Consider the following 22,668-nt stretch of genomic DNA (forward strand, 5'->3'; position numbering starts at 1 on the left):
TTGAAACTGTTCCCAAACAAGTCCCACTGGGGTCAGTGGAGATAGATAAGAAAAATAATTGAAATATAGCAGTTAATCTACACACAAGAGCTGCAGAGGTCCACACTTCCACTCAAAAAATCAAAATCAAGATTTTAGGGTGTCAAAAAAGTGAAAATATTGGAAAATAACACACTGAGTAGATTAAAGCTAGCCCAAGCATGTTATGCACACCAGTCACACATCTGAGTAGAGCACAGCCACAAGGACGTGCTCAAAAACACCTGTGAAAAGTCAGATGGAGAAAAGGTTTCCAAGCACCTACTGTAAAGTTTACTTCCCATTTTTACATATCTGTATTTACATTCCTGAGATTCCAATCACCTCTGAAACAGTGATGATTCATTTAAGTGATGATTTATTAATTCTCTGTTCCAGATGGACATTGGCAGCCTGAAATTTGGGGTGTCACTGTTTCAGACATTTTCACTGCCATGTTACTAGGATTGTCATCATCAAGCAGAGAGATAGCAAACAGAGCAAAAGGAAAAGTCAAACAACAACACAGCTGTTGCAGGAAGATTTTTCAGTCTCTTCAGCCCTCACACCTCCAAACATGCAAATACAGTCATGCAGGCATTGCTATCACCAGCTCATGTTCCTGATTCCAGAATGTCATGAACAAAACCAGGGCATTACCTTTCCCTCAGAGAAGATCGACTCAGCACAGAACTCTGAGACTCCTGAACTGCTGGAGGTGCTGAACACTCCAAAGAAGCTGCAGAATGGGACTCTCTGTTGGGTGGATCTGGGCTCACATCCTCCTTGTAAACAGCAGAACTATCCAAGCCTTTTCCACTGGTGGATTTTGCCTGAAAAATACCCCACCAAACTAAAAATTATTATGAACATTAAGATGTACAATTTTCATCTTAACCTGAAAGGCTAAAGATTGTATATTCATTCAGATTGTACATTCTTAAAAAATCCATGATCTAAAGTAAATCAAAAACTCTCAGAAGAATCTGTTCGTAACTAACACACCATCTTATGTGAAACTCTTCTGCAACAGCCCTTTTATCAACTTTTCTGAGTGCACAAGTAAAGGCTTCCCAGGAATCCCACAGATTCAGAATAATGCCTGAGAGCCTAAACAACCCATGGAAGAATCCAGAGGCAGCACAATATATTAGACTACACAGTACACAGAACAACAGCCCTTGGTAATAAAAGTTTAGAGTCTGACAAAAGTGTGCTTAACATACATATCAAGGTTTATCCTCATAATTCCCTTTCTTTCCTCATCCCTATTGTCATCAATTTTCCCAGTCATTAGGAAATCTAGGAGGGCACACATAACTGCATAAACCCAGGATTTTTACAGTACTTCAGGAACACAGGCAAAAAGCAACTAAATGAGGATGTAAAGAATAAAACCTCCCAAACCCCAAACAATCCTGACATTAACCTTTAGATTCTTTTAATACAGAAAGAAGCCAAAATTGAAAAAGAAAGGATGTGAAATAACACAACAGTGGCTTCCCAGTTGCACCAGTGCCACCTTCACATACATTTCCAGAATAAAGAATGCTCTCAGAGTAACTGGTCAGGCAAATGCAAACAGCCTTTAAAGGCTCCTCTATGGCCTTGCTGCAAGCCTTAATGCCAAGGAAAAGCAAATTCTGTATGTGCAGGCATCTTTATCTTTAAAGAGTGCTAAGTTTCCTTCTAATGTTTGTAAATAATCTGTCAGCAGGCCTTTACTGGGCTAGATCAGATTTAAAATGTCCTTTTTCTTGCTTGTGATACTACAGTAGATAACGTTTCAAATACCTATGCAAGACGATCCAAGAAAGACTGGGAAGCTCAGAGCTTCCCAAAAAACAGTGTGTAAGCAAAACCACTTGCAAGTACTCACTTCAGTTTTCTTGGGTCTGTAGCTGTTGAGAGGAGAAGGATCTGGAGAAGGAAAAAAGGTCCATGACAGAAGAAATCAAAATCACATTTGCATTTCCTAAATTCTATGAAATCTTTTACAAAGCATCCTATCTGTCCTCACAAACATTAAATCTACTTCTTGGTCTGTTCTACCAGTTTGTACTGAACAACCCTCATACTGTGACCCAGGAAAAGAAAAAAGGGACTAAACTGTACTGTCTGCATTAAGATTTCTAATCCTAAGGATCTGTTCTTTTCAGAAGTTACAGTTAAGCCTCAAGACACAGACAGGTGACCAAAGACTCCTCTGGATATTAATAGAGGTAGATTTTGGTCTCTTAAACACTGGCCAGAAACCACCAGCTCATTTTTTAAGTGTGCAATGGTATCAGATGATCTGGTCTGTTCCATTATCCAGCCATCACAGACTGACAAATCTGTTCCCAAAGGGGATGTGAAACCTTTAAAATCCAGCACCCAGTGCAATGACAAAGAACGAATGTAAAATAACACGTTCATAAGGATTTGCTGTATAACAAATTATAATTAGTGAGGAAATGAAATAAAAATGAGGCAGAGCACACATAAACAAATACTGATGAGACTCATTAAAATCCTCATATTGTAAGACATGTGCAATAAAATCAAATTTTAGGGTGCTTTCTTAAATTTCTGGTCCCACACTTTTTATTAAGCTCTCACTTACTGATACCAAAGGGTGCTGAAGCAGATACTGGAGCACATCCTGGATGCTCATTAATAATGGTAAGTCACTGATCCACTACTCACAAATACTGCTGAAATAAACATTACCCATTTTTGAAGGAACAGAGCCCCTGAACTTCAAAATAATCAATACCCCAAGCTTGATCAACACACCCAAAAACCGTGATGCAAATTTTCTCCACCATCCAACTCAACAAAAAAGGGAGTGAAACAGAGCACTCGTCTGAGCTTTGTAATTCTCTCCTATTTTCATATAATGTAGAACTATGCTCCAAGCTTCATGAGGCAAAGAACTTTTCAAGGACACCCTTTGAAGCAGTAATTTATTCAGCATTCTTCCTTTTCCTAGGAAGAACTAACAGCTTTTTCTCCATCACAGATTTTCATAATAAATAAAACCCCCCAAAATAATAATAATAAAAAGCCCCAAATAAAACTGCTTCCTGCAGAAATCAAAAGCAGTTATGAGCTATATAGCAGAAAATACTGACCATGGGGTGCCTTGGGCCAGGCTTCTGCTGTGATTTCTCGCAGGGAACACAAGGAATGAAGTTTAGCACCAGGACTTGGTTGTCCAACCTGAAGCAAAAATACTGTTAAAATACTCAGTATCAGATGTATCAATCCCTGGTTTTTCTGGTTTTGTTTATAAGACCACAACTGGTCTATTTTCTGCAATATTTTACTTTATTTAAATACTATTTTAGACTATTTTCACAGCACTTGGCTCATGGGCATTATTAGTATTACTGTGCATAAACAGAAACAGTGCTAGAAAGGTCGAGAAAACTCTGAATATCGTATTGTTCAAAGAAAGGGAAAATACAGACAGCTTCTCCTTCATCTGTAATGTCTGCAGTCTTTTTAAACAATTCCTGGTATCTCATACTTATTCTAAACAGCTCAGATCTCACCAAGAGAGATCTGAATCTCTTCCTAATTAAAAAGTTACATTTAATACAATCCAATTTTGATCTTCATAACACAAAATCTCCAGGCCAAAAGAGTTCTCAGCAGTAAAGATGCCCTAAAAGGAGATTTCTCAATCTAGAAAGGCCATGACAGTGAGGACATGCTGAATTAAGAGACAAGCTTTCTCCTTTTTTTGTACAAACATAACCAAGCATTGAAAATCAATAATCAGTGTTAATGATACTACAATTAAACTGTGAACTTCACCTATAGATCAAAACCAAGAAGAATTAAATAAAAGGAGTTAAAAGAAAAATATTTGAGAAAAACAGAAGATTGATTAATGATTAATGACTTATTCAGGCCATTTTGAATTTCTTAAAGGTAGCTATATGTAGAATAAAACTTCTAAACTTTGACAATATAGTATTAACTAATTATTACTGATACTAGGTAAAAATATAAGGTAGAAGCAAACTATTTAACCACTTGATTATCTAACTGGTTGTGGTAGGTGCCCAGAACTGTAGAGAAACCATAATGCCACAGCACAGAATATGAACAATCCCATTTCTGCCCCTACAAATTCAAAGTGATTTTCTAAAAACAAAGAATTGTTGAAATAAGAAGAGTAATTAAGAGGAGGGAAAAAAAATGAGTATATGATCCTCCAGGTGGCTGGGAAATGTAGGCCCTTCATTTTAAAAGAGCTACACACAATTTCTTTAAGTACCTAATTTCAGGACAATTTTTCATGTATGGCAAAATGTCCTTATGTTATGAACTCTAAGTCAAAGCGTTTCAGATGTAGCTCTGAGCAAAGGAAGTGTTCCAAATATCACAGGATGACAACATGAAAAAAAGTTGAAAGAGAGGAAGTGTAAGTGTTCATAATGTGACTAGACACTCTTTCTTTAAAGTCTTATTCAGGAATTTTTAATACTAATATCAATTACTTCCAAGCCAAATTTATACACCTATTATCCTGTCTAGTGTGCTGGAAGAAAAGAAATGGGGCCTCAGAGAATTTAACCAAGATATTCATGAAAGAATTTGATCTTTGTCTGTTACTAAAGCGGATAAAAGAAATTTTAGTTTAGTTAATTTTACATTTAAATCATTCTGTGACAGACTGTTAAGGAGAAGAAAAAATTCTTCATCTAAACTAAGAGCTGAATGAATTTTTGGAGCGCTATTTAGTGAAAGAACAACATTTGAACTGAGCTTAAGCTGGAAGCCCTGGGAGCCAACACAAACCCGTCTGATGACAAAGGGAGGTTTGTCAGTGTCTCTCCTGAACTCGTGAGGGCCCAGGTTCAGGTGGGCCAGTCTCTGCCTGGCCTCCTCCGAGAGCTCGCACATGCGGCGCTTGGTGTACGGGGACGGCGAGCGCGACTTGGAGGCAATGGTGGGCAGCTCGTAGCTCCTCAGCGCCGAGCTCTGCCCGCCCTGCTCTGCTGAAGGAGGGCTCTTCTTGGCCAACTTTGAGGGCATTCTTCCATTTGGGGTTGGATGATGCACCCACTGCCTATCGGTCTGAAGCGAAAAAGAGAAATGATCTGATTTGACAGTAGGATAAAGATCGCTGAACATAACACAAACAAGGAACTAATCATTTTACCAGAAGGAGATGCCATGGCAGCTGAAGTCCCCCTCACAAAACTATAATCAAACAGCAATTTAAAAAGCGTGTTTACCATTTTCTCTGAAACCAAAAGAAGGATAAACACCTAGTACTGCATGTTAGATGTTAAGCGTCTGATACTCAATTAGCTTTCTCACACAGTTAATGGAGATTCTAAAAATTAAATTTAATTTTGTCTCAAGTTCCTTTAGTACAAAGTTTATCTGAATTAGCCATACACAGATTTGAAGCATGTTTTCATCTGTTTAAGCTTTTATTTTAAAATTTTTCCCCTTTAAAGTACAAGACAAATTAAAAAAGGAGCCTTTTTAATAGTTTAAATTATATGCATTTAGACTTGCCTAAAGCTCCAGAAGAAGTGCAACTACATGCTCTAAAATTAATATTTTCCTGGATTATGGTGAATTTATTAGTTTTTTAAAGTGTAAAGTTTAGTGGAGAAAAACGATACTCTTTCTGTCAGAGATTTTTTTTCAAGCTGGAGCTAGTTGACATTAGCCCTAAATCTGAATGTTACATGGACTGCTCTGGTTCAGAGGGACCCAGAAATAAAATGTCCAGCTTGCCTTCAAGGCTTTCTTTTTACACCCAGCCAGTGAGGCTGAGGCTGTGTGTTTGTTTTGTATTGACAGAATCTGAACTCACTGGGGCAGCTGATGGTGAGACACAGCACAGACCCAGCCACACAAAGCCAGACCTAATTTTCTAAGACTAATCTCAGCTTCACCAGAAGCAGGTGATGCTGTTCCTGGCTTACACCAGTTGTAAAACTGCAACACAAGTGAATCTGAGCTGCCGTTCATAGATACTTTAGGAACAGTTTAAATTTTAAATCAAATTGCCCTTATTCAAGTCACCTTCACTGAAGTCAATTTTCTGACAATGACAATTTTCACTGATTTTTAATTCTTTTTCTGTCTCGATACATTTCATTTGCTAAATTTGGAAGAAACTTCTCATTGAAGTCATTAGCAATGCCACCAACAGGTCAAAGTCATCTAAGTGTCTTTGCACACAAGCCTTGCTGACAACCATTCCCTTCCAATGATGCTGCACCATTTTTCAATATTACAGCAGAAGAAGGAGGATATAAGAGTAACTTTACATGACAGCTTGTTCCAGAAATCCAGACCAAAATTCCAATCTGTTAGACCAGAGAAGAGTGCTACTTCACCTTTAACTTTACTTGCTGCAAAAGCAGCATTTCCAGATTAATACAGGTGATAGCCTTTTCAACAAAAATCTGCATTTCCATTACTGTCAGTGATACAGTTATGGAAAACAATTAAATTAACTGGTTTGGTTTAATAATGCACCTTCTCTAACCTCACCTAGTTTTTATTGTCCTTAATTTTAGGTGTCAGTAACTAATGGTGAGAAGGCATCTTCCCATGCACAAATGCACCAGGGACTGACACTTCAGCTGATCATAGAACACAGCAGCTGATAATTGTTTCAGATTCAAGGAACTCTCAGCATCTACTGTCATGCACCAAACCCACTCTTTACTCATACTTGATTAAAAATTTAATCAAGTTGTCAAGCACCCGTGATACCCGCTTTAACCACAGCAAAAGAATGAGGAAAGTTTGAAGTGAGCAGCACATGCAAAAGTTGGAAGCAAGGCTATCAATATTAAATCTAGAAATTGCAAACAATTAAATTGTGCTAACCTGTATGTGACTCCTTCCTAAGATTAACAGACTGTCTGAAATATGGCAGGTTGTAGAAAATCTCAATTTTGGTGCAATTCCCTAGAAGAGAGACAATAATTGCATATCAAGCTTCAACTCAAGATAAAGGGTATCAAAGAGGTAAATGTCACCTAATGTAACAAACCATTCCTAATTTTCAGCCATTTCCTTTGTTAATTTCAGCCTTTAATAAAGATAATTAGAAAAGACAGAACAGCAATGGTAAATGTCAAGATGCTAACATTTGCATTTCTGACAATTCAATTACAGATGATTACACTGCTTTTGTACAACAATTAAGGTCTGACTTTTATTTTAATACATTTTTTTGTCAAAAGCACTTTTAAAGATTTTTCATGCCATGCTATATGGCATCAATAAAAATTTCAGTCATGCTCTAGAAGTTTCATTAATACTAACTTTGTAAACTTGTTTGAAAACAGTCTCAGTTGTGCCATCTCATTTGTAAAAACATTTTGTTTAATCAGTCAATCACACTGCAGATAACTATTCCTTTTTAACAGTATGACTAAGAATACCCTTAATTCTGTAATCTTTGGAGTAGTCTGATTTCTGTGGATGCCTCCCTTGTTCCACAACCATGTTCCACCCCCTCACAATCCCCTCCTGCCCATGGGGCAGCCCTAGTTTGTTCCATGTGGAATCACTGGGGTCCCACTGGGCCTCCTGGTGAAGCACAGCACACACAGCAATGGCCAGCATGTCCCTCCATTTTTACATGATTAGCAGCTTCTGTTCCACTCACCTTTTACTGCAGCCATGGCTAGGAACACAACACCTCAGAAAACTACTGCCTTTCTATTCACTGAGCATTGGCCAAGGCATTCAGAATTTACTGGGTGTAAAGGACAGGGATTACAACACACAAGGATTATTTCCCAAACAGCAGCATTAAAAAAAGGCATAAAAGAACTAAATGCCACATATGCTATAAACAAGTGGCAATCATCTATGTGCATCCTATACAGCTCTGCAGAATCCAAGAGAAAATCAAGTGCCCCCAGAAATTCCTACCCCCTCTTCTTTCAACATGGACAGAATTTGGTGCCTAAGGCATCTCAGTGCACAGGCATTTGTGCACATGAACACACAAAATCACTAAGACATGAAAAAGAGCTGGTCTGTTTGTGACTTTATCCCACATCCATAAGAATTAGCAGGAACTTCATGAGTGAAGTCTATTGATTAACCAAACTATTCTCTACCACCTGCCTAAACACTGATTTCCCATTAGGGAACATGATTTGGCCCCAGGATAGATTATGGAAATCAAATGACAAAAATGCCAAGAAAGCTCAGTCGCAGTAATTAACAGAGTCCAGGATTCAATCAAGTCAAGTTATGGCACATAAAAGAGGTTTTAAGCCTGATCATCTTTAATCAACTCGTTTTTATTACTAATGAATTGTCAAGTGCTATCAACAATTTAAAAAGGGACACATCAGAATTAGTAAGTCTACTAAAAAATGCAACAATAGAGCACCTACTGCTCTTACAGAGACTGGAAATGATTACAAAATTGTTAAGTGTTCATCCCTAAAAAATGACACAAACTATGGTTTCTTCAGAGAAGTAGTCTGTAGAGAGGGAATATGGGATGGCATTTGAATGCACAGGCATGGATATGTCAAAAGCAACTCACATGCCAAAGCCATCAGACAATTTGCTCTTTGTTTTCTGCAGTTCCCAAATCAGGGGTTGCTGTAGGATACTCCACACAGAATTATGTAAATACCATCATATAGCCCCAGACACATCTGTAAATGAAAATCCAGCTGGAAAGTTTTTGGGATCTCTTCTGCTTCTGGCTTTGTAGTGTCTGCAGCCCTGAGCATTTCTGCACCAATCATTAAACAGAAGGGACGTAATACCAATTTGACCACAGAAAAAGTATAAAGGTGGTTCACCTTTAGAAAAATACAAGTCTAATATGTGCTTTTGACTATAAGGAACACAAGTACAACCCTAGTTTAAAAAAAGTATACAGGAATGTAACAGAAGGCCCTGCACTGGACTGTTAATGGAAGATAGCATAGCTAAAAAGAAATTGTTTTAAGTAATGTGGCAAATACTGCATGAAGGTGGGGAATGGAGATAAGAACATCTGTAAGAAATCACTACCACAGTCCAGGCATAAACATATTCTGAAAGGTAAAGGTTGCAGAGAAATACAGAAGAGCCAGCAAGAGCCTCAGCTGGGCAACACTGGACCAGGAGAGATAACTCGAGGCATGTCTTGTATGCACACTGAGTTTGTAAACCTTGTAAGACATTTAGCCAGGGACATTATCAGCCAAGTGCCAGATTTCTGGAGGGGTTTTGATCCTCTCAACTTGGGATTCCTTCCAACTGGCAGATTAGCAGTGTTAATCAGACACTGCTTGTCACTGCCTATCTGAACTCCACAACCGTAACCTTACTGTTGCTACCTTTATTTTTTTAATAAAAGACAAATTTATTTGGAATCAAACTGTCACTGAAGCACAGCTGCCATTCAAAAATATTCAACATCTCAGCTGGCTATAAATAACTTTTCATGTGGGAAGAACATGGCTTCAGTAGCATAGGAATAATGTGAGGGTTCTCATGACCTTGTTCAATACTTCCTTTTGCTTAGCATTCACATCCAGCACTTCATGCTGACAGACTTAGCAAGAGACACTTGCCAGTAAAGCTCAGGGAACACTGGGAGAGGGAGGCACTTGAGACTGCATTTCTACTGGAGGTAAAAATCCTTTCATAGTTTTTCCATGTGGCAAACGAGGAGAGGAACAAGAAGTTCCTTTTGGGAGCCTCCTTCGAATGCAATCAAACCCAGCTTCTGCATTATTCCTGAAAAGGGGGTCACTATGCCAAAATCCTCTCTTATACTGTACTTTCAAGTTATGGAGATGGAATAGAGCAACAAAGGCTTCTGCAGTCCCTGTTCCAGGCAGAGATGGATTTTGTTATTCTGCTCCCAAGGATATGAAGTACATCTGTGTCTTACAGCAGTCAACTTTTTAAAGCTACTACAGTGTCATCATTCATCACCTACACTTCCAAATTACTCTGACCACATCTTCTCACAGCTCACAAATTATGGCACCTTCTTTTTATTAGAAAGTACATAATTTTTGTTTCAAATAACTCAGTTTGACAAAACCCATCAAACTTGTCTAGCAGCTCTGCTTCTATGAAGAGTCACTATATTCTGTTCACAAAAAAATCTAAAAACATTTAGCTAATACCACTTCATTTGTTCCTACCTCACTGTTCTTTCTCAACACCAGGAAGGCACCTATTCTATGAGCAGCATCAAGGCCAAACAGGCCCACCCCATCTCTTGAGCCACACCACCAGGCATGGGATGAGCCACATCAAAGAAACACTACAGCCAAAAAATAATGGTTGTTTTTGTTTTTAAGCTACTGCAGAATCAGACATTTTGTAGCACAAAATCACAACCTCAATTCATTCAAATGTAACACAGCATTAGACACCAAATTAGCACCTCTAATTGCAAGTGTCTGGGCAGTTTCCAGGTTGCCCTTTCTGGGGAAAGGCTACACCAGCTAAAAGATAACAATGAACTTTAATCAGCATTTCCCTCCTCCTATGTGCTTTTAGCCCAACCACAATGGACAGGGTAATTGAGTTCTTCTCCAAATGTCCTGTCAATCCACCAGTAAAACTCCACAAAAACCTCAAAACACATCATCACCATCCTCCTTAAGGTGCCTTCCTGGGTTATTCTGCTGACAATTAAGATTCAACAGTCAAACTTCATGAAAGGGCATTGTGAAATGAATTCATTCTCATTTAACATGTACTTGAGCCCTTATCTCCAGAAAATTAGCATTAATTCACTGCACTCATTCTGCCAATTAGCTATTGTTCCAAAATGCTATGGAGAGGGACCAAGGAGGAGGGTTACATGGCTTCTGTTGAGAACCATGAAGTCAATATGACATCTCCTGCATCCCTTCAGCCACCAGCTGCATCACAGATTAAACTGAATGGAGACATGTCATGGTGCCTCACTGGAAACCAAGTGGAAACTAACTTTTCCACATTAAATAATTTCTTGAAGCATTTTGAAAAAAGATTATACTTTCCCCGAAGTTCAGCTGTGGATTTGTACATTCAACACCTTAAAATGGCAAAATCTGTCAGAAGTAATCGCTTTTCATTTGAAGCAGTTCAAGGGGTTTCTTCAGTGAAGCAGACTGTGTCATAAATACAATCCACAGACATTCACTCACTGTGAAAGACGGGGACCTCTTCATTAAAACCTCACGCTGCAAACCACGGAGCCCATGGGTAAGCTTAGGGTCAGGGAACAGGAAATCTCTTGTATTTTCTTCATATGTAGCTAGAACTTTTCCCACTAAAAAGAAAATACGTACTTTAATTGGAAAATAGACAAAGCCACACAGCACAGACACCACACACAGAGCCATGTTGAAACCAGGATAAATTTTGCTCTTTACAAATTAACAGCATGGCTCTAAAACTCCTATAGCACTAGGAAATAACCTCATCAAGTTAAATCAGCAGCAAAAATGTGCAGAATCTACTATGAAACTATGTTTCAATGTTAGTGGAAAAAAAATTAAAGAAGATTGTGTTAACTCTTCTATAACAGGTACATGAAAGGTTTTCTTCAGGTAACTTTTCAGTACTTTTCTTCCTTCTTTCCCTTCCATGCCACAGAAAAAAACCAGTATTTTTTAATGGCACCCAATTCCTTATGAAAACTACCATTCCATACTACAGAACAGTAATAGTAGCAGTAAAAAAAAAAACACAAGCAACAGCAAAATAATTAAGATTTTTCTCAATACCCTGTCTTGCTACTTCTGAAAAAACCAAGGTTTTCTTTAGTTGTAAACCCTTGAATGTATATTGTGAAAAAATGTATCTTGTGATATTGCAGCCATCTTGCTAGCTTATGCTGGGCTGTATCACACCTATGTCTGAGCCCTGAAAATAAATTCTTATGCAAGATCCTTTACTTCGCACAAAAAAACCCCCATTCACTACATTTCTTCAAGTAAACAGTCTGGTAAGTCACCTGAGAGAAGCAGTAGTTTCCTTGAAAGTACTAAGGACAAGTGAGAGAGTGCTTTTAATACCACAGTTTCCAAATGAGTCCTCTTTAAAACTTGACTTTATTTCCAATAAAATGCAGATTTACATTATTCATGGGAACACTTGAATTTCATTAAAATAGATTTTTATAATCACACAAACCAATAACAGAAGTATGACAAATCGCTATTTATTATCTTCACACATCCCAAGAGACCTGTAATACTTATAGGGAGGATAAGAGTTTTCCCAGTGGTCACCATTAAAATGGAAGGAAAAAAAGTGTCACTCTGAGAACAAGATTATGCACTCTGAAATTTCACAGACAGCCTCTCTAGAAGTGAATTGTGATGCAGTTAATAATTATGCACTGGATGATTACAGTTTATTTTCCATTTTTAAAATATTATCACTTTCCTAAGCCTCAGTATGATACATTTAAATATTCAGTTATTATTCTCTTTCAAGAATGAGATCCTCTTGATCTATTAACATTTTCTATTCAGAGGACTATTTGTTGAAGGGCTTTCTATGTTGTTTGTGTGTTGAAAAAAGTAATTATGCTGTAATGGGCAATGTCCACCTGGAAATTCACCTATTAAACTGCATAATTTATGAAAAGACTGATACAATACCTGGAGGAACGAGCTGTATTAGTTCAAGTACTGCTGTGTCAACTAGAAGGGAAAAAAGTTTTTCATGAGTTAAAAAAAAACCTAAAATGAAAATTTCCATAATCAAAACCCAAGAAAAATGAATCACTGATTTAAACTTCACTGCACTGTACATTGCTGCACTATTTCCACCACACCAATAATAAGATAAATTTAAGTATAGCTTGCATAAATATCATAGATGAACACAATGGCATTAGCAGGGTACAAATGACAACACTAAATCTGACTTAGAACTTGTAAGTTCTATCTGCTGCCAAGTTTTTCCTCTTTTAAAGAAGATTATGCAAGCTTTGCCCCCTTTACAGATAACTCCCATGTGAGGGAGTTATCCTGCAGTTTGAGTTCAGGTCAGCGTTTTCTCACCACAATTCATTATACAAATGTAGCAAGACATAATCTTCTTAAAAATGAAAAGAATAACTTTACAAAAATTACAGGTTTATCCTTTTAAAATTTGAAAATTAATCAAATAAATAACCATATAAAGGAACCTACTACCAGATAACCAGCTGGACTTTCAACTACTTATGACTTTTTACCCTTTTCCTGTTCCACAGCATGTAACATACATTTCTAGAGGCATTTTGTTAGGTAATACTGGTTACCTACTAGTTTTTCAGAGAACAGTCTCCTTCTGATAGAAAAACCATCACATACTTTAAACCTCCAAAACATCTTTAGAGCCCATATATGTATGGCATTAATGGATATAACACAGTACAAAAAAAAACCCAGAACTTACACTCCAGTAACTTCACAAGGTCTCCAGGATCAACTATATTAGCAAATTCCTGAAAAAGAAATAATAATAATAGTAGCAGTAGTAATAATAATGATGACACAATCAAAGTAATCAGATGGACCTCTTGGGAAAGTGAAGGGAAAAAAACCCGAAAATCAATGCTCTTCCTTGCTAGGATGGTTGTCAAGAGTCCTATCCCCAGTGGAAAAAATAAAGGATACTAAAATTATCATTTGGAACATGATCGAATTCATTGAAAGCCAGCAGTTCTTGTTATATACTTCCTATGCATACAGAGTTGCCTCTCTGTATGTAAATAACAAAAAATAATTTATTGTGAAGTGTTGAAGGTGTAAAAGTAAGCACTGTCTAAGAAAATTTCAAGAAACATAATTTGCTGCACGTACTACAATTCTGATAGGTCAATGTTCTCTAATTTATTAGTAATGTTTTAAGCTTCATTTTCACGGAGGTGACTTTTCAGTCTCCTGTTCAGGTTTTTTTTTAACCTGAATCCCATGTGAACAGATAGCAAGGAATAGGGTAGGATGTTGCACTGGATGGAAGTCCCTACATTACACTGAAAACAGCATTCAGTACATTCCCCTTAAGAAGTTTGTGTTATGTTTGCCTTTAAAGAATGATGGTCTTTCCTACTCTTCACAGGTAGTGAAATAATCACTGTTTGTTTCTCATCCCCTTCACCAGAGCATCACTCTGAGCAAGTTTACTCAGCCTGGTTTTCAAAGTGCTGGGGAATGCTTAAAGGAGAAGAACTGGAAAGGGCAAGGTATTGTTATTCATAGGTAGTGGAGAAGCCAGATCATATCTGTAAGATACTGTGTTTCATTATCCCTGTGGTACTAATAATGAAGCTAGTAGGGACTCAGAATATGTGATAAACAACTATAAATTACAGGGCCAGAGTACCAATCTGGGAATTCTGGTGACAAACCATGAAAAAAGTATCTCAGAGGGAGTAAGATGTCGCCAAAAAGGCTTGAGCTGCTATTTTATCTTTCTACTAAATTAAGTTTCCTCTCCTATATTTTTGTACAGTCTCTGTTCTTCACCTTGCCGTAATTTTTAGAACAAAAACATTCAGGCCAGGAAAACAGACACTGAGGAAGGACAGTTCACAAAAGAATCAACAAACACCTAAAAACTCTCATCATACATTAGAATCTTCAGTACACACAATTCTTGAGTCCCCATGTGGATAATACAGGCACACCCCTCCTCTGTGCTAAAGAGAAGCAGGAGATAAAATACTGCTCCATTCTCAGTGTGATTATTTGTGCTCATGGGTTTTGCAGACCATTTTTGTGGAATTTGTGATGGGGTTTATTTGGGTTGTATCAGCACTTGACATATCTTACCTTTTCAAATAGTAGTCTTTCTTGAAAGAAGAGTGGGAACACTGCAGGGACACATTCAGTTTTGTGGTACTGCCCAAGTACAAAGACACTGAGATAAAGTTCCTGTTTGTCTTTCAGCTGCACTCCAGGACAAGTTATCTGTAGGAGTAACACACTCATTAAACAAACTGAACTTTAGCTAGACAAGCAATGGCTGTTTCCAAGATAAAAATGAAACAGTCAGGACTGAAATGGTTGATTTGTGAAAGTCAGGATGCAACAGACTAGAGCAAAAAAAAATTCTTCTCTAAAGCAATTCCATTTGTACAGAATGGACAGGAAAAAAAGTCACCATTTTAAAACAATCAGGACCAAATTCCTGCATAAGTAAACACACTCCATTGTCTTCAACCAAAACTGAAACCCAAGGCCAGATTAGCACAATTAAAGGTATGCTCTGACTGTGTAAGGCATAATCATCTTCTATATGAAGACTCATGTAGAATGAAGTCTACATGAGGCCAAAACACAAAACCCCACCCAAAATTCAGCCTAACTACAGAATGAAACTGGTAAATTTATGTGCTTAGATATCCATACTCTGTCCAGCCACCAGAAAGGGCAAGTTTATTGGCAAATTGTCTGTAAATGAGAAAAAAGCAACTGTTGTTCCAGTACTACCAGACACATTTCTTCCTTTCTCTGGGAAGTCTGGCCATCTTTAAACTCAAAGCAGGGAAGGCTTCTCACTAGGCTGCCACATACTGCCCCAAATCTCTCAACTTTCTCTGCACAATTCTGAAATTCTTTGACTAAGAAGTCAGTCTGTTTTTAAAGCTCTGATTGCAAGAATGTACACAACTCACTCCAAAACTATTTGCTATTTTCTCCAAGCCACGTGGATTTATTTTATTTCCCCGAGAGAGAATTGACACCTTTCACTTAAGGTCTCATGCTATTTTTTAAGTCAGTATTAGAAACATGAGGTTGTCTCTTCCAGCATAAGGTTTCTGGAGAAAGTGTTCAGACTTTCAATTGCCAGGAAGAAAGACAAAGGAGGAGAGTGATGGGAATTAAAATAAGTGATTTAGTTACAGTCTCCTACTCCCAAGTGAACATTTTACTTGAGAAATCCTAACTGGATTTAAAAGAAAACTGTATAAACAGCAGGAAAAAAGGTGGAAGAACTAGAAGAAAACAATGTGTGATAGATCACTACAGATAAAGTATAAGGTAAAAAAAAGGTTTCCTCTCCATATAAATGAGGGCTTCAAATCTACAAGAAAAGTGCCAGAATAATGGATAACCCAATTGAAACAGTCTGTCAAGCATTAAACAGCTTGTATGACACTCATGCAGTTGCAAGTGTGAACAGGAGTGAGAGAGACAGATTTCATTCATTCAAGGAAAGATCCCCAAACTACATACTGCATGTCGTATCAGCTTTACTTCTCACTTTTGTCTTCGATATTTTTGTAGAATTTACAACCATTTTAAGCTGGAGTTTTGTGCTTTTCACCTTAGAGAAGGGAACCAATGTTTGCCTATTTGTTAAGAGACCTGAAGATGCTGGAATGGGCAGACCTGCCAACAACAGATGCCATTTTTCTGGTTATCCTGTAAAAAGAAGACAAATTCTTACAAATGAGCATGTGGGTCAAGGTAGCACATGTGGAAACTTGTGATTCTACTACCCTGGAGATAAACTGCACAACTCATCACCTGGGCTGGAACACCAAATCTATGTGGCCATGTAACTTTAAAGCAGTTCCAAAAATGCTTTTGGAAAATGAATGACAAAAAATGAATGACACATGCATACCTGCAGCTCATGACACCTATTCTGTGACATGCAGAGCTCCATAACACTTGGGAGACAAACTGAAGCTCTTATCTGACTGCAGACTGCTCCAGCAGGATAAGGGACTATTTTAAAGAAGGTAAGAGTGTTATCTATGGATCAGCTAAGGAAGAGGGAGATCAGTGCTGCAATTAACTGACCTCACATGCAACCCCAAGGACCATGAGAAATTTCTAGGACAGGTTTATGCTGGGTATCTCTGCTGAAAGTTCCCAGGAGGATGGAAAATGTGTACCAGCCCCCAGTCCCTCCACTGCTGGGACATCACATATAGCCATAAAGAAATCACTGAATTAAGCTCACAGAAAAGGACAGAATTCTACTGATCTTAACCCTCTAGAGCAGTTATTACACACAGTCCATGGCAGGATAAACCAAACAAAAAACCTGCTTAGTCTTTAAGTAAGGCCTTCCATTTGAGAGGAGAAATGAAGGAAACTACTAATAAGACAAACTAAAGAGCTGGTGGACTCAGATTGGAGAAGATCTTGGAATTTCATTACGTCAAAGGAAGCAAAACCCATCTGTATCCTAAAGCAAGGGTAAAACAGAGGGCAGAACTTCTGACAAAACTGGACAGATTTCAAAGAGGGTGGAGAAATATGTAGAGCACTGTAAAAATGGCAGGAAAATAAATCAGAAATCTGGACAAGACTTTGGTCACAAATAAGGCAAACAAAGAGAGAATTAACGGACATGGCATAAATCAGCCAAGATGTGAAAGCTAACAAATCTATGTCGCAAACACAACTGAATATTTTGCCTTGGTTTTAATAAAATTTAACACAGGAGAAAAAAGACAACTCAAAGAATTAAGTTATGGAAACAAAAGTCATCCAATATGCACTAGGCCTGGACCAAGGAGCCACAGGGAGTCTGAACCATCTTCAGCACATGTTGTGAAAGAATATAGTTTTTCTTAAATGAAATGTAATGAAAACAGGGAAGGTAGAATCTGCTCAAAAATCCGTGTGAGACAGAAAGAGAGATCTGAAAACTGACCATCCCATTGACCGAAATATTTAAATATTCAAAAATAAAGAATAAAGACGTGGATTAAAAAAATCACTAGGAAAAAACCCAGTAGGACACATTCCATAAAAACAGATCAATCAAAAAAATTCTACATTTTCTTGAAAATCCATTTTCTGGATAAAGGATATCATATAGTATCATGAGGAATTATTATTTATGACGAAAAAGTTAAGGATAGTTAGTAGAGGAGTTAGTATCAAAGATGGCACAGAACTGGCCAAAGGACAGCATCAATAACGTGCAAAAACCAGGATGTATCAAGCTGAGGTTACCATTAAAAACATTCCTCTCTGCTTACTGAGATTCATGTCTTTTAACATTTTTAATGACCCTGACTCATATTAAGATACATAGGATGAAAGTTGGCCTTTTTTTTTCCCTACATCACCTAAGACAAAATTTAGGGTTTAAAATTAGGGTTCAAAATTAGGGTTCAATTTTGACTCTGATCAATACATATTCAAAGTGGAAGAGTAGCTCCCATCCCTAAGATGGTAAGAAAGCTGGTGAGTCCATCACACAAAATACTACCAAAAATATCAGCTTGCTTTAGCTGATAAAGATCAACTGGGAAATAAAAGAACTGCTGCCCAAAAAACACATCAAGTGAGCAAACACCAAGGGGAAAAAAAAAATCCTTAAATGAAAAGCCAGTGTTGACATTTGTGTAAGAGTAGTCTCCATTCTTACTTGTAGCCTTGAGAGCAGGGTAAATAACAAATACCCCACGCCTGCAAACCTGACCCTGGGGAAATGTGTTCCCTGTACTCAATCCTGGCACAGGAATAGCCCACAGGCAGTGGGAACAGAAAAGGCAAGCACATTGCCCTGCTCCAGGAACCAAGCAGGCCTTGGCATTGTGGAGACAAACACCAGCTGTTGAGACAGCACAGCAACAGCGCCAGGGTGACACCCTGGCCATCCATGTGTGCAAATCCACAGCTCTGCCTCGGAGCAGCCACTCAAGTTTGGGAACAAGGGCAGCTAAGCAACCAGGAATACCTGGCCAATTTCCCAGTACAGACTTCCTGGATTTGCACTCGAGTTTTGTGGCTGGCATCTCGTGTTTTTCTCCCAGCAGCAGGTATCCTTTTATGTATGGCAGTGTTTGTTCTGGACACAGGACCAGGGCATACGAAGCCACCGACTCCAGGTTAACAGGGCCCTGTCTAACGCAGCTACTTCTGCAAGTGTTCAGGAGCATCATACAGCACCTTGCTGTGCTCCCAGCTTGGATATGAGCAGAAAACTTTGCAAAGTGCAGAGTACTATCCTAACATAATGAATGTCAAAACTTTCCACTTTCACACTTTCTGACCTCACTCCCCGCCATGTAACACCCAGATATTCGGGGCTGCCCAGAGCCATGAACGAGCCGCTCTTTCCTGGGACTTGTTTTGGTTTTAGCTTTTTTTTTCCTTTACTCCCCCCCGAGAGTGCTTTTCCCTACACCCTACAGCTTCCCAAGAATCAGTGTGTTTCAAAAAAACCCTTTTCCACAGGAAAATGCGAACTCTAAAGCGGCACGGCCGTTGCTAACACGAGAGGAAGGGCGGGGGCACTGGGACAAACATCCCCCACAACTTTGCCACAGGAAAAGGGAGCTGCGGAGGGGCACGGCTGCTGCCAACACCCCACGGGGGCTGCACACAGGGGCTGCAATGCCAGACGGAGCTCGGCCCCGCTCGGCAGCAGGGCCCGGAGCAGCCCCCCAGAAGCTCCGCCGGGCCGGGAGCGCGGGCGGCGGCCGGCCGAGGAAAGCGGGGCGGGAAGCGCTGCCGGAAGAGCCAAGCGCGGCTTCTCCTGCCGGCCGCGGCCCGGCTGAGGCGGGCGGGGAGCGCGGCCCGGGCACTCACCGAGCAGAGCTCCAGCTGCAGGACGCAGCGCAGCGCTTTCCGCGGCATGGGCGGGCGGGCAGCGGGGCCCGCCGGGTCCGGGCCGCTCGGGCTCGGCCGACGCCGTTGTCACGGTAACCGGGGCGCGTCCGGCCCGCGGCGGCCGCTCCGCCCTCCTCGGGGGCGGCTTCCCCTCCCTCCTTCCTTGTCTCGGTGCCCGCCCCGCCCTGCTCTCACCGCCGTCGCGCTGGAAAGATGAGATCCTGTGCTGGCCCTGCCTACACGCGTCCCCCGAGCGCCCACGTCCCCTTCCCCTCAGCCCCTCACTGCTCTCCGGGTCCTCCTGCCCTCACAGAATCAGGCAGGTTGGAAAAGATCTCTGAGATCGCCGTGTCCGACCTATGGCCGAACACCACTCTCAGCTAGATCATGGCGCACGTCCCGTCTTTCCTCAAACGCCTCTTCAGGGACTGTGGTTCCCCCACTGCCGTGGGCTGCCCGTTCCAGTCTATAATGATCGTTTCCATGAAGTTCTTTCAAATTTCAAACCTAAAAGCCTGGCACACTTTCAGAGTACGTCCTCTTGTCCTGTCGCTAATCCTGTCCCTCATCCCTGCTCATCCCACAACCTTCTCTGGTTCTCCCACCTTCCCATCCTGACCTCAAGCTGGCTCATCCTGGCACTCCCCACAGGGCTTTCTGGAGCTGCTGGAGTACCAAAAGTACCATACATAGTAGATAAAAAACTACCATAAATAGTAAACAAAGCACCATAAATAGTAGATAAAATACAGTTTCCATCCTCTGCCTCCTGAGGGTGGGACAGTGCCAGTGGTGGGTGATGGAGCACTGGTGAGAAAGCGCAGGTGTCCAGTGTGGGACAGGGAATCAGACAGGTCACAGGCTGCCTTGGGACATCCTGGAGGAACGTGAAGCTCAGGATGTGTCAGATTCCTCCAGCTTCTTGATCTGCCAGATTTCTCTAGCTTCTTGGTCCTACTGCAGAAAGGTGCAGAGAGAGGCAGCAAGCCTTCTCTGCAGCAGAGGGGTCTCAACCAAGTTTTATACATCTCCAGGCTTAAGTAGCTAAAAAGCACTGGATTTCCATGCTTTTTTTTTTTTTCTTTTACTCTTTTGATGCAATTTACCCGCATCGTGTTGTAGACATCTGGGCCCTTTTGACTCAAGTATCCCATTTTAATGTTCTCTGTGGGTGAGACACAGTGCACAGGGTATATTCCATCTTTGAAGACTCGTCTGCATGCTCATATCTGAAACTGTTTATTCCTATCCTCCCACAAACTCAGATTTATGTCCTTGATCTTCACCATTTTGGTCATATCAAGGATATTCCCCAATGTCTCTGCTGCTTAGTTGTTTTCAGAGTATTTGCAATCCCATCCAACACCAAAATAGTTTGATTTCTGTCTTAGCAAGTGGAGATTATTTCAGCCTCACACCTTGAGGGGATTTTGGGCTTTAAATATTCTTTCCAAGTCCTGAAGTACAGCTGTAGAGAGGACAGAAAATTTTAATTGCTTCCAAAAGAAAGCAGTGGCTCAAATGTATCCCTTGGCTTTTTTTATTTTAATTTTGCAATTTCAAAGAAAAATCATGTTAAGTGATCTGGAAAGAAACAGCATTCTGAAAATGCTTTGATTTCTGTCTTTGTTTTTTGGTTTTGCTTATTTTTTTTAAAGGAAACAGCAAAGAACACAATAGGCCAGTGCAGACCAAAAGTGAAATCAATAGATGGATTAAGTGTTGCTACTAATACTTGATACCAATATTTTAAAACAAATAAAGGATTGGAAAGGCAGGGCTTGTTTCCATTAATGTGACTTCTGTAGCAGCTCTATTTGTTTCTGTTTAGGTGGTTTTGGGTCTTTTTTAGGGTGTGGTTTGGGTTGTTTTGGTTTAGGGTTGTTTTTTGTTGTTTATTTGGTTTTTGTTTTTTGGGTTTTTTTTTTGTTTTAGCAAAGGATTCTGTGTTTAGGGCCTGAAGAATTCTCTGTAGACTTCTATACGTATATTAAGGAGGGGCTTATTGTTGGATAAAATAATTTTCTAAGTTTTATTAGTCTCAAGGTTATGAATAGCATTCCAGAGTTAATGAGAAGAAAATTCTCACAAATCCATAGCTTCAGATGGTACCAGTATTAAAATGGTTTATTGCTTATTTTCAGCCAGCTTTCATATATATGCTTTTTAGAGGGTTAAATAATGTGTTAAAGATTGTGAAGTATGAGATATTATGGTAAGTGTGGCCTTATAAGAACAGAAGATAGATAAATGCTGAAATCAAAAATGGTATCATGTTTGTGATGAGAATTTAATATCCATGTGCAGTGCCCTGGAACAGAAGTACTTTATAGCCCTTGAAAAAGGAGCACAAGGCAGGACAGAAAGCTTCTCCAAAGTGATAAGGCAGTGATGAATTTCAGTGCCTTTCCCTGGCAAACCCTTCTGGTCTGCAGAGTTTCTGCCCCTTCTCCCTGCTGGGCCTTGGGAAGGAAGGCTGCTGCTGCTGCTGCAGTGCTTTCCTCTCCAGCCCTTTCTGCAGCAATGTGAGACCCAGCTGGACCTTCTCATTTTTGTTAAATGTCTGATTTACACTTGCATTTGCACTGCAGGAACAGTAATGCAGGAATCTGGGTGACAATGAGGGAAACCCAGACTTTTACTAAAAATGCATTTCTAATAAGAAAAAACTGTTAAACAAAATGACAAAAAAAGTGGTTGCTCCTGTAATAGATCTCAGATTTTAACTGCTGTAAAATTTCCCTGCAGTGAAAGCACATGAATTCCTTTGCATTTACAGCAGTAAATCTTCTTGTAATACTACTTATACTTAGTTCTATGTATTAAAGGACTATGAATTACTTCTCTGCATTGTGTTATTTTTTTCTTTTACAATCTACTCTAGTTATGGGCTTCAGCTTTTCCTGTCCTCTGGCCCTCTAAAATGGCTGCTACAGAAGAGCTGTGATGTCATCAAAATACTCAATTTTGTTCTTATTTCTACCACTGCAAACTAGAAGTAACTGTCAGAAGATTGAAGTCACACTGGTTTAAGATAATTAACCACAAGATTTATATCATATTGTTGCAGTTCTCATGATGGTCAGGCATCAGGAGATTCAGTGCATTGAAATATGCTGCAAAATAGGTA

At 39.6% G+C, this 22,668-nt stretch overlaps 1 protein-coding gene across 2 annotated transcripts in view; it reads right to left on the reverse strand.

Moving 5' to 3' along the window:
* Window positions 1-22,668, reverse strand: part of SPATA6 (spermatogenesis associated 6) — a 52,370-nt gene that overhangs the window by 21,756 nt on the left and 7,946 nt on the right. Inside the window, exons 1-10 of one of the 2 annotated variants that reach the window (XM_054638546.2) lie at window positions 19,518-19,674; window positions 14,787-14,924; window positions 13,408-13,456; window positions 12,624-12,665; window positions 11,160-11,284; window positions 6,874-6,954; window positions 4,813-5,091; window positions 3,135-3,222; window positions 1,898-1,938; window positions 679-851 (exon numbers count right to left, since the gene is read on the reverse strand). In XM_054638546.2, the coding sequence (XP_054494521.2) occupies window positions 679-851; window positions 1,898-1,938; window positions 3,135-3,222; window positions 4,813-5,091; window positions 6,874-6,954; window positions 11,160-11,284; window positions 12,624-12,665; window positions 13,408-13,456; window positions 14,787-14,924; window positions 19,518-19,565 (1,064 nt within the window). In that variant the 5' untranslated portion in view covers window positions 19,566-19,674. Of the gene's footprint in view, window positions 1-678; window positions 852-1,897; window positions 1,939-3,134; window positions 3,223-4,812; window positions 5,092-6,873; window positions 6,955-11,159; window positions 11,285-12,623; window positions 12,666-13,407; window positions 13,457-14,786; window positions 14,925-19,517; window positions 19,675-22,668 lie in introns of those variants that run through there. The other variant, XM_077182491.1, reaches the window with a different exon arrangement.

Source organism: Agelaius phoeniceus, chromosome 8 (assembly GCF_051311805.1).
Source record: "Agelaius phoeniceus isolate bAgePho1 chromosome 8, bAgePho1.hap1, whole genome shotgun sequence".
Lineage (NCBI taxonomy): Eukaryota > Metazoa > Chordata > Aves > Passeriformes > Icteridae > Agelaius > Agelaius phoeniceus.